At 45.1% G+C, this 15755-nt stretch overlaps 1 protein-coding gene across 2 annotated transcripts in view; it reads left to right on the top strand.

The window, feature by feature from the left end:
- Window positions 1-13798, top strand: part of Vps45 (vacuolar protein sorting 45 homolog) — a 60339-nt gene extending 46541 nt beyond the window's left edge. Inside the window, exon 15 of one of the 2 annotated variants that reach the window (NM_172072.2) lies at window positions 13478-13798. In NM_172072.2, coding sequence (NP_742069.1) covers window positions 13478-13565 — 88 coding nt within the window. In that variant the 3' untranslated portion in view covers window positions 13566-13798. The remainder of the gene's footprint in view (window positions 1-13477) is intronic. The other variant, XM_039103068.2, reaches the window with a different exon arrangement.
- The last annotated feature ends 1957 nt before the right edge of the window (window positions 13799-15755 follow it).

Below are 15755 nucleotides of genomic sequence, written 5' to 3'. Positions count from 1 at the left end.
ACTGACTCCTGACCAATGAAGCTTTTAGGAAGAGGGACTAACTTGGTATGACAATTGTCAAACTGAGAGGGAAAAAATTAATGTGTATAATTTATAAATGATCTAATATTAGACCGTTATAGTTTGCTTTTATAGATATCTAGCCTGCAGCCAATAAATAAATATATTACTAATAACAAGTTATTACTGATGTCTCAAAAGGCTATTCATTACAAAGCCTTAAATAATTGGAATTAATACAAAAAATTCAACTTTCAATGCAAAGGGCCAATTTTCATGATGAGCACACATCACTAAGTTGTTAAGTAATCCATTACTCCTTTTCTTATTGTTTTGTTTCGAGTCAGGGTTTTACTGTTTTGCTCAGGTTGGCCCTAAAATCCTGAGCTCAAGCAATCCTCCTGTCTCAGCCTCATGAATAACTAAGTGTATACCCCACTAACTTCCCACCTCTTAAACCCTTAAGTCCTAAGCAGGGGCTGCAGGGCAGTGGTGGAGTGAGTGAGTGCACAGCATTCAGGGGGCTGAGGCTGAGGAGGGTAGTCCCAGAGCTCAGTGGGAGAGATGATAATATTCTGTGAAAGAATGACAAATGTTAGGTAGAGTAGGCTACTTGTGAGCTTGCGATTTAGACTTTAATATGAGGAGAATAAGTTCAGTGGTTTGTTCCTGTAAATTCATTGTAGGATTGCTGTTTTCCAGTATGTGATGCCCGAAGGGCTCAGTGACAGTGAGGCACTCCTGCTCACAAGAGCTCTACACTCAGTATTATTTTGGGAAACTATGGAGATTAGAAAGCAGTCTACTTTTAGACATGCCATAATGAATGCCCTCCTGTTGTGCTTAGAATTGTGTAAGAGATGGTATGGACTGCGTCATGGGGATTTGAAATAGCAAGAGCCCCATAGACAGGAAAGACACATCCTGTGTCTTGTGAGTGGACTGTGCCAAGACAGAGCCGCTGCCTGTACAGACTGACAGATGCTTCTTGTAGAATGTCTGTGGATTCGGGTCACTTGCTTTCCATGATCTTTGCAATCTTAAATAAAATCTGAACCTACCACAGATTTACTATGCAGCCGAATGTTAGAAGCAGCACTTACACCAACGTGCATAAATCACCCGTATGATGTGGAGGAAGTTCCTTACTGTGCAGAATACATGTGTCAAAACTGATCTGCTTTCCAAACACTACAGGCTCCTTCACCCTGCGTGGTACATTTGTAACTGTCTTCTGTAAGTTGAAATTAAACCCTGGTTGTGAACAGCACTGGCAAGTGAAGAACAGAGATGTCAAGCCCAGTGGTGCAACCTGCAGCCCCAGCCTCTCAGGCGGCAGAGGCAGAGAACACTAGAGTCCAGCCCGGGCTGTGTCCTGCGTCCCATCCCAGGAAAACGAGTCTTTCCTTCCTTCCTCCCTAGGCATTTCTGAGACTAACATTGAGTTTGGTGAGGAGTCTTTATGCTGTGTTTTGTGGTTTTTCGGGGCATGGGGCAGTGGCGAGCTGAACCTGCACCTACACATTCTACAGAACTATCCTGCCCTGGGCCGGATCTCTGCCCTTTGGTGATTTTTGTTGATGGCTTGGTTTGAGCTTTGTATAGTGCCTTGAGTTACGCTTCTTCATTTTAAGCCAGAAGGTACCTGGAAGTGTATGACCCAATCCCATTTTCATTCTGAAGCAGGGCCTGGGAGTCATTGTGTAGCCTGAGAATGACCCCCCTACCTCTGCCTCCCCAGTACAGGGGTGACAGAAATATGCCATCGTGCCTGGCTTTCTCTCTTAGAACGTAAAGAGAAGTATATAGTAGTTCAATTTAAAATTCAAGTTGCCATTCAAAGGTGTGATTGAAGTGGCCTTTGAATCCTTTTTCACTTTTCTTTAACTTTTCAGACAGGAGCCATGGCAACTTAGACACAAATAACCAATAAGGAACCCTATAAAAATAATAGTTTATTACCACAGCAGGATTAACAGGGACCCACTATTTTAACAAAAACATTTTGTTTAATTGTGTATCTCTTTTTGTCTTTCTGAAGCAGGGTCTCCCTCTGTTCCCTAAGGTAACCTCAGATTTACAGCAATGTTCCTGCCTCACTCAGCCTCTCACCTGTGGGGGTCACAGGTATGCACCACCATGCCCAGTTAAGTGTCTCTACCTTAGCAACTTCCTTACAACAACATGCTCTTTGTTGAGACAGCTTTTTCTTTTCTTTTCTTTTTTTTTTTTTTAAGATTTTTATTTTTATGTATACAAGTACATGTCACTATCTTCAGACACACCAGGAGAGGGCATCGGATCCCATTACAGATGGTTGTGAGCCACCATGTGGTTGCTGGGAATTGAACTCAGGACCTCTGGAAGAGCAGTCAGTGCTCTTAACCGCTGAGCCATCGCTCCAGCCTGGGACAGCTTTTCTTTGTGTAGCTCTGGCTGTCCTAGAACTCACTCTGTAGACCAGACTGGCCTCAAACTCAGAAATCTGCCTGCCTCTACCTCCTGAATGCTGGGATTAAAGATGTATGCCACTACCCACTGCGGTAGTGTGTTTTAATAGCATCTCTGGCTATAATGCAGCAGGGTTCTGATGAGCAGATCTTCCATAGTCACATAACAGGTTTCTTTAGGGTCTTCTCTGATTAGGTGTAATTGTGAATACCTTTGCTTAGATTTCAACACCAGTTAAAATAGGAGGAAGATAATATTTGCTCCCAGATACTATGGTGGTTTGAATAAGGCCCCCATGGGCTCATATATTTCAAAGCTTGATCCCCAGCTGGTGGAACTGTTCAGGAAGGATTAGGAAGTGTAGCCTTGCTGAAGAAGCTACAGGAAGTCATATCTCCTCATTGTCAGCCCCTGCAATGGCCTGGGCTGTGCAGTGTGGCCAGGCGGTATGTTTGTAGGGTCTGTGCAGGTCGTCCTCCTTTGGTTGGGCTTTGGTTCTTTGTTTTTGTGAAACAGGGTCTCACTGTAGCCCTGGATATCCCCGAGCTTGACCTGTAGACCAGGCTGGCCTTGAACTCACAGAGATCCACCTGCCTCTGCCTCCTGAGGGCTGGGATTAAAGGCATGTGCCACCACTGCCTAGAGCCTCCTGTCTTAGTAGGACTCTTCTTACAGGATTAACTCTTCATTTGTCTAATTAATCACGTTAGCCGGCCATGTCTTCAGGTAGGGGATGAAATGCCTTTCTGTTTCTATGAAGTCTATATGATATCTACCTTCACCAACATCTACACAGAGCAGTCAACAGCCATCCCACCCGAGAGTTTTAGGATACCTATCTATCACATGAGAATAATATAAGTCAGTGGTTCATTTGCTCAGATATTTAGTGATCAGGAGATATAAGGGAGACAAATAAACTCAGTAAGCTAATCCACTTCATAGCAAATCAGAAAGAGACATGCATGCTGTAAAGGTGCATAGATAATGCAGGTAAGGGGAGTTAATACTGCTACAAAAGTGAGAGTGGGTCACACTGTTCAGTGTGGTATCAGGAAAGCCTTGTTAACATGGGATTTGTACAAAGACATGAGGGAGTCAGCCAAACTGATAGGGAAAGCAGGCATCCCCGGGCACAATTAGCACCATATCCTAGAGTGGAGTCATGCAGTGCACTGGGGAGCCACAAAGGCTGTCGAGTCTGGGTGGAGTGGCTATACAATTAGACACCATGGGGAAGCCGGTCATGAAGGGCCGCGGGAGGGCTACAAACACTGATTTTCACTACGAAGTAGAACATAGGGTAGATTAGTTAGGGTGTGTGCTTGGCTTTAGGTGTGTCTGATGCCACTTGTGGAGGGCTACCAATGGCAGCCAGAAGAGAGCGATCTATCCTCTGGAGTTGTGAGCCATGCAATGTGGAGGTTGGGAACTGAACTCAGCTCCTCTGAGAGAGCAGCAAGTGCCTTTAACCAATAAGCATCTCTCCAGCCAGGGTTGTTTTTTACTTTTTTAATGATGTATTGAGATGTAGTTCACAGATCACATAATTGACGGAGTGTATGGATACTAGAGTGATTGATCTTCAGCACATTCACAGATAGGTTGGAACTTCATCATAGGCTAGAACATGAGTAAATTGAGTCTTCATCTTTTTGTATTTTGGGAGAGAATGATCCTTTCTTGCAAATGAAGGACCATCTTGGTTTGGACTTTATGCCTTACCACCACTTCACAAGCAGTCAGTACTAGAGAGTTCCAGGCGTTGCTGGTAGCAACTGAGTTAGCTGTGTGAATCAGGAGGCCAGGACCCTGACCGGTATGGACATAGTGGATTAGAATCCCCATTTTCCCGAGATTTAGGATAGAAATGAAGGGGAAAGAGATGGGCGTGTTAGCCAGCTGGCCTGAGAAGCACCGCATGAATGTCAGCCTCCAGAGCCATCCGATCATTTCCTCTGAAGACTCTTGACAAGGATGCATCCTGCTAGGTGGGGGCAAACCCTCCTTTTCCTGCCAGATTCCCTTTGAAATCAGGAATAATTATGACACGCAGTGGGTTCAGTCCTCAGTAGCTATAAATCTACAAAGCAATTAAAGATCGAATTTTTCAGTTACCTTCCTCTAACTAGCAAAGGCTTGTAGGCTCAACAACAGATAAGCAGGCATTCCCCTTCCACCAAGCCTTTCTTTTTTTTTTTTTTTTCTTTTTTCTTTTTTTCGGAGCTGGGGACCGAACCCAGGGCCTTGTGCTTGCTAGGCAAGCGCTCTACCACTGAGCCAAATCCCCAACCCCTCCACCAAGCCTTTCATCCACACTCAGTACAGACAGCGAGTAAATCCGAATGGAAGTGAACACCATTCGCAGTGAAGCAAGCAGACTAGTGTACTCTTTCTTCCTTTAAATTGTCTCTTTACCCAAAGCTTAAAACAAACAAACAAACACACACACACACACGCACGCGCACACATATTGAGGACTGGTGAGAGTGTGTGGAGAGTGCCATGGTGTATGGAGGCCAACTCACAGGCATCATTTTCCTTCCCCCAGGTGACTTCCCTAAACTGAACTCTCCTCATCCCTATACCCACTGAGCCATTTCACCAGCCCACATAAAGGGTTGGGGGGTTGTTTTTGTCTTATATGATTAGGATAAGGATAGTGTCATGTATACCATTCCACAGCAGGTTTACTTTGAGAAATGAGAGAGTCTGCAGCAGTGTACAGCATAGTATCCACAGTCCAGGCTGGCCTTGAACTCACAGCTTTCCTCTTGCCTCCGCTCCTAGATTGTAGGTATGAGCTACCACTTCATACTTGGTTTTGTTATTTTTGTTATATTGAATACATTTCCCCATGATATCAGATATCCCTTACAATATGTCTTTAACCATTGTAATCAGGCATTTAGACGGTTTACATTTTAAAACACATAATGCTAGATTAAATATATATATTAATAAATTCGTGCCCCTAGGCTTGACTATTTTTAATAGTTTGAAGTATAGCTTGAGTGGAAATGTTAATTTGCTTGGCATTCCTGGGACCAGCCTAGCATCGTGTACTCAACAGTATGGGGTCAGCCTGATGGCTCGGGCTAAGTTTTGTCTCGTGGTTTATGATGCCCTATGCAGATCATAGAGGGCCCTGAGTCTCGACAGATACAGTAGCTATCCACTGCTCTCAGTCAGACTCATCCAACTGTACCCTTTAAATCAGAGTTTTAGCATCTATGAATTATATCTCAATGTTATCATTAAAAAGTAGGGCTGGGGAGATAAAGCCTGGGGTCTATAAGGCCCTGGGTCACTCTCCAGTGCCACACGCAGCAAGACTAAAATATGAAAAAGCCAAGCTCTGTAGCACCAGACTGACACTTTCTCTCCATATACTCCCCAAGATTGGTTTTCTCACCGTGTGGTCCAGTGTGGTTGAATGTCATAGCCCATAGCCACCTAGTGCCATCTGCCTCTGAGGTTCACACCGAGAAAGACACTCTATAGCAGTTTCTAAGGAGGACATTACAGGCCTGGAGAGTCCACCCAGTGGTTAAGAATGAATACCACTCTTACAGAGGACCCAAGTTCAGTGCCCAGCACCCACAGAAGACAGCTTATGACCCCTGTAACTCCTGCTTAGGGAGTCCGGCATCCTGTCTTGGCCACTATGGGTGCCTGCTCTCAGTACATAGCTACACAGATGCATACACAGCTTTAAAAATAATAAAAGTAAATAATTTTTAAAAGAAAGTAACACTAAGGACTAAATTATAATGTGTACCTACTATGTGCTATCCATTACTTTAATACCTTATACCTATGCTGTCTAAACAGCGGTCCCCCAGCCACTTGACTGGCTAGCTGGATTTGAGGTGAATTCCAAGTGTAAAAGACATCTTGTGGGTTGGGGATTTAGCTCAGTGGTAGAGCGCTTGCCTAGCAAGCGCAAGCCCCTGGGTTCCGTCCCCAGCTCCAAAAAAAAGAAAAAAGAAAAAAAAAAAAAAGACATCTTGGATTTCAAAGAAAACACACACAAAAATTTTAAATATCTCAATAATTTAAGATGACTATGTATTGAAATGATAATCTTTAGGTATATTAACTTTTTTTTTTCTTTTGGGAGCTGGGGACCAAACCCAGGGCCTTGCGCTTGCTAGGCAAGCGCTCTACCACTGAGCTAAATCCCCAACCCCCGGTATATTAACTATTTATTATAGTTAAATTTCCCTTTTAGTTTTTTAATGACTACCAGAACATTTTAAATTACCTACGCATCTCACATTTAAGACTTGTAAATACTTTCTTTTTTTTTTTTTTTTTTTTTTTTTTTTTTGGTTCTTTTTTTTCGGAGCTGGGGACCGAACCCAGGGCCTTGGGCTTCCTAGGCAAGCGCTCTTCCACTGAGCTAAATCCCCAACCCCGAAGACTTGTAAATACTTTCAATTTTGGTTTTGTCCATTTTTGGATTTTGAGACAGGATCTCTCTACACAGGCCAGGCTGTTCTGGAACTCACTCTAAATCAGACTGGCCTCATATTCGGAGACCCGGCTCCCTCTGCCTCCTGAGTGCTAGAATTAAAGGCCTGTGCCCCCACGCCTAGCCCCATTCGATTTTGCTTACTTTCTATAATGAGCCAATGAGATCTAACTGCTCAGCTGAAGAAGCCAAGGCAGTGAAAGGCCATAAACCCAAAGGCAGAACTGGAGCTGAGCCAGTGTCTGTCTGTCTGTCTGTCTGTCTGTCTGCCCTCCCCTGCCCCCTGTGTGTGTGTGTGTGTGTGTCTGTCTGTCTGTCTGTCTGTCTGTCTGTCTGCAGCTAGAATACAATTTTGGGAGGGTTTACCTGCTGTGCCTTCTCAGATCCTTTGCTTTCAAATGATCCTTGTAAGGAAGGCAAGCCATGCAGCCCAATGAAAAATTAACATAGGTTAGGAAACAGAATCATTTCATTTGGGGTCTTTTGTCATCCCAAATAAAATTTAAATCAAAATAATTAGATGTATTAATTAGTGGCAGCTGATGAGAAGCTGGGCAGGCTTGAAGCCAGGAGGGGCTCCGCTGTTGTCAGCAAGGGCATCGTAGACCTCGTACCTTAGCAAGGAACACGGGAACCTGGCCTCTCCTGTAACCACAGGGTGGTTCAATCCCTGAATTATTTACAGAAAAATCAGGATACTATGACAGAATTTGCATGTCACAGAGACAGGAAGCCATACACCACTCTCTTGCACCTCGGGCCAGCTCAGGGTCCCCTGAAAGCATCAGAACCACGTTGGCTTGGTAGAGATTTCCTTTGTGCGAACGTTTGTTTTCTTCCTGCCACTGACCAGCTCCCCTCAGCACCGACTGTGAGGCTTTGTTTGTGCGCTCTGTGCCTGTGAGGGCTCACGCCTGACTGAAAGTAGGCGCTTAAGAGGATGGAGTTGACTTTAACCCGGACTCAAGCTAAGGATATCTCCTGACTCTACACACTAGAACATCTTTAAACTAAAGACAACTTTTCATCATAAGAACAATATAGAATTCTTATAGGAAAAAAATGATACAGCAGGGGCTGGAGAGACAGCCCAGCAGTGAGCACTGTTGCTCTTGTAGGAACCCAGGTTGACTCCTGGACCCTCCTGACATCTCACCATCCAGAACTCCAGTTCCCAAGGATCCCTCTTCTGGCCTCTGCAAGCACATGCATAAATAAACAAACATTAAAAATGATAATAATAAACACAGCTAGACCAAAATAAGGTACTAAAAAATATCGAACTCCCCTAGTGCAATCTCTCCTCTACCAGGGAGTGAGTGTGCACACCTTTGCCCTGGCCTTTGGTTTTCCAATCTGGCTTTCATTGCAGCCTGGACTGACCTCAAACTTTCTATTCTCCTGCCTCTTCCTCTTGAATGCTGAGATTAAAGGTGTGTGGCCCCACATAAGCTAATTTTAGATAAAAGACAGTGTGCTTTCAGTATAAACATATCTGTGTCATTTTTATCCATGGAATTGTATTCTGTTGTTTGATTAACCAATCATCAGTTTTTTCTTCATTAACATTTAGTATGTACCTATTCTGGAGCTATCTATTTGACAACGAACACTAAGATAGACATACATACATACACACACATACATGTTATATATACATATATATATAATACTTTTTTTGAGATAGGGTTTCACTGTATAGTTCTATAGATCAGGCTGGCCTTGAACTCTGAGATCCACCCACCTCTGCCTCCCGAGTGCTGGGATAAGCCTGTGTCACTATAGCTGGGTTCTCTCTCTCTCTCTCTCTCTCTCTCTCTCTCTCTCTCTCTCTCTCTCTCTCTCTGGATGCAGGATCTCATGTAGCCCATGCTGACACCCTAATTGCTATGTGTTTAAGAATGGCCTTGAAGTTTCCACTTCCTGAGCGCTCAGATTGCACATATGCACTGCTATACCTGCTACATGCAGTGCTGGGGACTGAACCCAGGGCTCATGATGCTGACATTCTCAGTCCATGGCTGACAGTGTTTGTAACGGTTCACCCTTGGAAGCAGCACCATCACTATCTCTATGCGTCCTTCTGACTACCCATGGGGGATAGCAACTGAGCAACTGAGCAGGAGCACGTGCCGGGAAGCTTTCCTCACTGCAGATAGGATCGCATTTAACTCTCCTAAGCCAAGAAGTAAGGTCATTGTGACCCCACCTTCCACATGGAACCAGGGGACATTAAATGATTTGCTTGGATCACATCTGGGAAGTACAGAGCTAGTGTTCAAGCTTAAACCTTTGGGCTAGCAGCAATGTAAAGAAATGGCTGTATATAAGGGTATAAACATTGTCTAAATGCTAAATTTCCAGCCAGGGAGGATTTTGTTGTTTTTATTGTTTTTTTTTTTTTTCAAGACAGGGTCGATATAACCTTGGCTGGCCCTAAACTCACTTTGTAGGTAAGGCTGGCCTTGAACTCATCTTCCTGCCTCCATCTCTGAGTGCTAGGATTTTCATTCTGTTCTTATAGTTATGGCTGCTCCGGCAAACTGCTGTGGTGTTGGGTGTCTGCAGGGGTGGGAAGCATATCTGCGGGTCTGTCTTCCCATCACTGACTCCCTCTTGGTCCTGCATGACTGATACACAGCAGTTCTTTCCCCTCACAGACACTGAGGGCCTTTCTCCTTCCGTCCTCTGCACTCCAGCAAATCACACAGAGCGCTGGATTCTCCCAGAGTCCCAGTGTTTGCATCTGACCTGTTCCTTCTCAGTGAAAGGAGAAACTGGGCCAAGGCTTCTATTTTGTTTTCCTTTGCTTTGCTTTTCTCTTTCTCCTAAGTTGGTATCAGTAAGAGACAGGAATTGAGGAGTTGTTTTACTTGTAACAGACAGTTGTAGCACCCATAGGAAGGTACAAGGTTGCTCAGGAGGACCAATAGTTATCGAGGCATTGTTTTTCCAGTTAACTCAGTGTTTCACAGTGCGTCCTGCAGACAGTGCATTTGAGGAGACACTGACAGAGCCATTTGAAAGAGTGCGCAGACAACAAAGTGGTAAAGGACTGCGTGTTCTCTTGGGAAGTCATGTCACCTTAGCATGTTACAGATGCTGAAAAACTAGGGTAAAACTGCACAGATTTTAGGTTTATTACTTGATATTTAGGAAAAGAGATGTAACTTATACAACAGAAAGCACGCTGTACTGAACACGTGAACTGTTCGCCTACCTCAAGGATGCAGTGCTGCCTAGCACACACGTGCTGCTTCTCTGCCTACGATGCTTATCTTCCCATGCTTTGATACAGTCCTGTGCATCTCTACCAGTTAGGCTGGATTTCTAAATAACATGTTTAGTTTTTCTTGGTTTGAATCACAACAAAAGTGATACTGTACTTCCCTCGAGGGCATCCGGCTACTCTTTATCTGTATCATTGCTTGTGACCTTGGTCACTCACTTTTCAGTGCTGTGTAATATTTCCTTCTGTGGACAAACCAGTCCATTTCTGGGTCACCTGAAACCTGGAAAGGTTTTTTGTTGGTGTTTTACGTATTTTGATATTGCTTCTTTCAAGGAGAAAAGTATGAGCCAAGAGTACTAGCGTAATATGATTCTATTGTTTGAGAGCATAGAAGATGCTCACAGTGACTGTGAGCTAGCACTTGGGCTGGAGAGAAAAGGAAGCGATGCGCCTTTCTCAGTGATCCTGGGCTCCAGCCAGGGAGTTAAAGAAACCTGTGTCTCAATTAGAATATGACTAATTCCTAGGAACATGCAAGAATACAAAATAAATAACGTCTTTTGTAGTATTATTTTCACATAATTTGGGAGACACGTAAAGGACTAAATTAATAAAGTAAAATCAACTTGGAGGCAAGAAAGCACAAAGACTTCCAGAAAAATAGAAAATCCCAAGTGCTGGAATTCTGTGTGTGCCAAACTTGGCTTAAGGCCACTTCTTCTTACATGGTACATAAAGACATAAAAACTACATATTCCATATTTCTGTTGTACAGACTTAGTGTATATATGGAAGGGGGATGTATACCATGGCCATATATGGACGTTAGAGGACAGCTTGTGGGCACCAGTTCTCCCTGTCCACCACGGGCATCCAAAGATCGCACTCAGGACATCAGGCTTGGCACCACACATCTCCCACAAAGCCACCTCACCAGCCATGTCTGTGCGTCTGTGCGTTAGATGTCAGTCCCCACAAATCAGCCCTCTCCCCTTCCATCTCCCACACGTACTGTCTGCCTGTGGACTACAGTGGAAAGGACAAGATGGTGGTGTGGATATGAGCATACTGCAGTGTGCTGAAGAACTGTCTAGGAACAGTTATTCAAAGCAGTTACCGTAACAATTAGCACAGCATTAGTGCTGTGAGTGCTGGCTCTGGTCTGAAAAGATGATAAAAGCATTCCAAAAAGAATTCTTTTACTCGATGAGTGTTTGCCTCCACACGTGCATGTGTACTCTACGTCTCGCTGGTGCCCACAGAGGCCATCAGACCCCCTGGAACTAGAGTTACAAATGTTTGTGAGCCACATGGGAGTGCTGGGAACTGACCCAGGTCTTCCAGAAGTGCTCTTAACCTCTGAGCCACCTCTCTAGCCCAGCACCTGCTTCTCTGTGTAGGACTCAAGAGTTTTCAAGGTTTGCTTTCCGAGTTAAGGGTGAGGCTCCTCTCATTCCGTCCGTCTGTCTGTAGAGCTGGGAAGTGCCCTGCTGGCAGCACACTCAGAGCATCCTGTTAACTCCAGTCCAGGGGTGCTGTGCCACACCCCTGCCCAGATGTGTTTGAGCATCTGGCTCTTAAGGTAGGACTCAAGCAGGAGTCCTGTGCACATGTCCAGTCATGCACAGTAAATGTTTGTTGATTGAATTTAACTGAACTGGATTGGATCCTAGCTACACAAGAGATTTTTTAGTTTGTTTTTAGGTGAGATTGATTTTTTAGGAATCTAGACAAGCCATTCTTTTTATTTCATTGTTTTTAAACACAGTCTAAATTTAGGACACAGCTACCAATATGTTCATTGCCCATAATTTTTAAGCACTCTGAGCAGTGAGTCATCAAAGTCCCTAAATAGATATTTGAAAAGTCACAATAGCCCTGGGAAACAAAATTAGGTTTGGCAAATACTGTGTTTTCTCTCTGCAGTCAGTAATGTGTGGTCTTACTGATCTGCATGGGAGGAACATTCGGTATAATTTTAGCAAGTTCTTTTCCCTTCGTACTAGAGTTGAGAATGAGCAAAGATCACCTGACAGCTCCAACAGGGCGCCTACAGCCTCCTCCTTACTGGAAACACCTGCTGGGGGCTGCTTCCTTCCCAGATGGCAGTGCTCATCCTCCTGACCCTGATCCATCCCCTCCAGCAGTGCCAGGTCAATGGTTGAAAGGAGGCCACACAGAGGCACCTGTGTTTCAGTAGAAGGCATTGGCCATGGTCTCTACTTCTTTTCCTTCATTTTTTGTCTCTAGTGGAGTTTGGAATTTAAGTCCTCCAAGCCCCAGCATCTTCCAGCTCTGACTGTAAAGCAGGGTGAGGTATTTCCCATCCTTCCTCAGCGTAGAGCATGCTTACAAATGCCGTCAAAATAACCTCATGTTAGAGGAGGCTTTCTCACCATGGCAGCTACCTTAACTAATTCATTCATCCAGCCTGTGTGTTTGGGGCAGCTTTGTGAAGCCCCGGAACTGGCTGAGAAAAACTACTCCACCTTAAGCAGAGCCTGTCTCAGTGAACGGTCAGAACCAACACCACCTCAGGCTGCCCTCTGCCTCTACATGCATCCTGGGACACACATCATACACGCACAAAGGCTTTCTAGGAAGGTTTTCAAAGAGGAAAGAATGTCCAATAGGATAAGATCTGTTTTAGGAAAATATATGTAATATGTACTAAGGTAACATGATCCTAAGGCAGTGAGTGGTTCTCAACCTGTGGGGCATGTATATATCAGATAACCTACATACCATATATGCACATTACAATTCATAAGAGTGGCAAAATTAGTTATGAAGTAGCAACAAAATAATTTTATAGTTGAGGATCACCACGTGACGAACTATATATTAAATGGTCACAGCCTTAGGAAGGTTGAGAACCACTGTCCTAAGGTAATAACCTAAAACCTTGCCCTTAAAAGTTCCAGTGGGTAGGGACACATGCTGCCAAGCTTGATGACCTGAGTTGAACCTCTGACCTCTGCACTCACACTGTGGCACATGGCATAGCATAGCACTACACTTGGGAGGCGGAGAGAAAAGGCTTGTGTGAAGACAGCCTGCTTTACAGTGAGCTCCAGACCGGCTAGAGCTGTCACAAAATCCTGTCCAAAAAAGGGGGAAACACAATAATGTGCACAAAGACGTCGTCCTCCTGGGCTGGATGTCCTACCCGGCATCCTCAGACTCGGCACGCAGGATGGGCCAAAGTTTCTCCAGCTTTAGTCATGGTTCTTGCCCAGCTCAGTGCCGGGAAGGCGGTGTTCTGTTTTGCTGAGGTTTTTGCTTTTCTGCCAAATAACCTGGAATCTCTTTGTCAGTTTCCTAGAGGAAGTCCTGGCTTCTGGGCTGCACAGCCGCAGCAGAGAGAGCTCACAGGCCACCTCAAGGTCAGCAAGCAGAAGATGAGATGGCAGTTGAGAACAGAGAGAATGTCACGGCCTCCCTCTTATCCCGTCTCGGCCTTCCCTGTGACCAGGGGCTTCAGGGTAGCTCTTGTGTTTGCTCTAACTCACTCCAGGTAACCCTGATTCCTGAACTGCTGGCACACACGCCGGCTGGGACTGCCAATGATGAGCCCACCCCAACCCACTTGTGATTCTGTATCAAATAAATATGTTCTTTGTGTATTTGACAGCACAGTTGCTTCAGTGTTTGATGGGCTTTGTTGAGATGGCACATAAGAAATGTGTTGTCAAGGTAAGAGGGCTCCAGAAAGCCATGTGACACACATGGTACCATCACTATGTCCTGTCTTCTCTTGATATCCCGAGCAAGTGAAGTTCTGACATGAGCTGGCCATGGTAAGGACCATGGAATCAGACCTTTGCAAAGCTGGCAAAGCTTTTCCCCCAGATCAGGTTTGGAAAGGCAAATCTTCTTCTAGTCAAGAAGGGTGTTCTAGAAAGGTTGACCACTGCCTGGAAAAATTAGCAACTACAGCTTCCTCCTCCAGGATGACCACAGCCTGAGACTGTTCCTGTATAGACAGATTCTACCTACTGAGACCAGCCTGAGATTGCTCCCCTACAGACACCACCTACGAGACCAGCTAAGCTCTCCCCCTGGGCTGTACACAGTACACAGAGGCTCCAGCTTGTCTGGCAGCTGCAGTCCATCAGAGTACAGACAGACAGCCCATCTGGCCCCAGCTTTTCTGTGCCTGTGTTTGTGTCTGTTCTTTCCTCTGCCCCAGTCAGTGTTCTAGGACCAAGGCTCAGGGGACACAGTCCCTTGTCCCCTGTTACCTCATCCCTCACACTCGTTGCTTTGGAGAGTCATTTGCTGTGGCATTGTGAACTCATGCGGGGTGGCAGTAGGAATCCATCTGCAGAGATGTGAGTGACTTAGATGTTATTGAGGCTCATTCATGGGAATTCACAAGGTGAGACTGGAGATGGTGTTAGACAATGGAGGCGCAGCCCAGAGGCAGGGCTGTTCAATTATGGAGCAGATGAGCGCTCTGGTCCCAGGCTTGCCTCTCCTGGAAGCAGTGATGGCATCTGTATGTCAGGAAGTCGGTGTCCTCAGATATCGTGTGTGTGTGTGTGTGTGTGTGTGTGTGTGTGTGTGTGTGTGTGTGTGTGTGTACATTGGGGTGGCAATGTCACTGAAACCAGAAAAGGGCATCCGGTCTCCCGGAACTGCAGTTGGAGCCTGCCCCGTGTGGGCGCGGGCAACTGAACTCAGGTCCTCTGCCAGAGCAGCCGGCTCACTTACCTGCTGAGTCCAGCCTCACCTTCTGTGTGATAAGTCCCTAGCATCATCCACGTGTGTCACACTTACATAACCATTACTGGACAGAGTAGTCTTTTGTGGCTGCTCAGTCTCCTCCACGGAGTGAAGATAATTTAGTGCCTTCTTCACGTGGCAGAAGGACTACATGCAATGATCCAGGACAATATTTACTGAGCTAACTCTAGTATCACTGGTCTCTTTTCTATTAAAAAAAAAACATTTTAGTTAAGGAGATATGTTTATAATAACTCTTCCTCTCTCCCATAGGCTAAAATGCCCTGGTCAAAACACCAATCCTATTTTTAAAATAGGATTTTAAAGTCAAGGATATTTGTTTTTAAATGTCAGTTCAGATAGTTCTGCCCAGTAAACTTACAAACAGCAGTTTACAAGACGTTACCTCTGAGAGTTTCTGCTTCCCCCTAACTGCTGAGGACAGCTGTTGTGATGCTCTTACAGGTGAGTGTGCTAAGTCACAGGAGTCCTCTCAGGATCTTATCTCCCTAGAGAGATCAGCTCACGGTGTGTGTGTGTGTGTGTGTGTGTGTGTGTGTGTGTGTGTGTGTGTGTCACCTAGTGCTATAACAATGTGTAAAGGAAACCAGAAGTGCTATGGTGCTATTCCAATTTCTCACTTAAGCAATGGTCTCTAAACGCAGTCCCACTTAGATCACATGCCGGTGCCATGAGGTTCACTCGGTGACAAAAGCAAACCAGCTGGCTTCCAGAAACACACAGTGTCAAGGCAAAGAAGGAAAGGTGAGGGAGAAGGCCAGGACTATGACATTAATATTTCAGGTTACTGGGAAGGAGGGAGCCGGAGCGATGGGGACCAGCCAGAGATTTATGTAACGTCTCAAG

Source organism: Rattus norvegicus, chromosome 2 (assembly GCF_036323735.1).
Source record: "Rattus norvegicus strain BN/NHsdMcwi chromosome 2, GRCr8, whole genome shotgun sequence".
NCBI lineage: Eukaryota > Metazoa > Chordata > Mammalia > Rodentia > Muridae > Rattus > Rattus norvegicus.
This window is presented reverse-complemented; position numbering and strand designations above follow the sequence as displayed.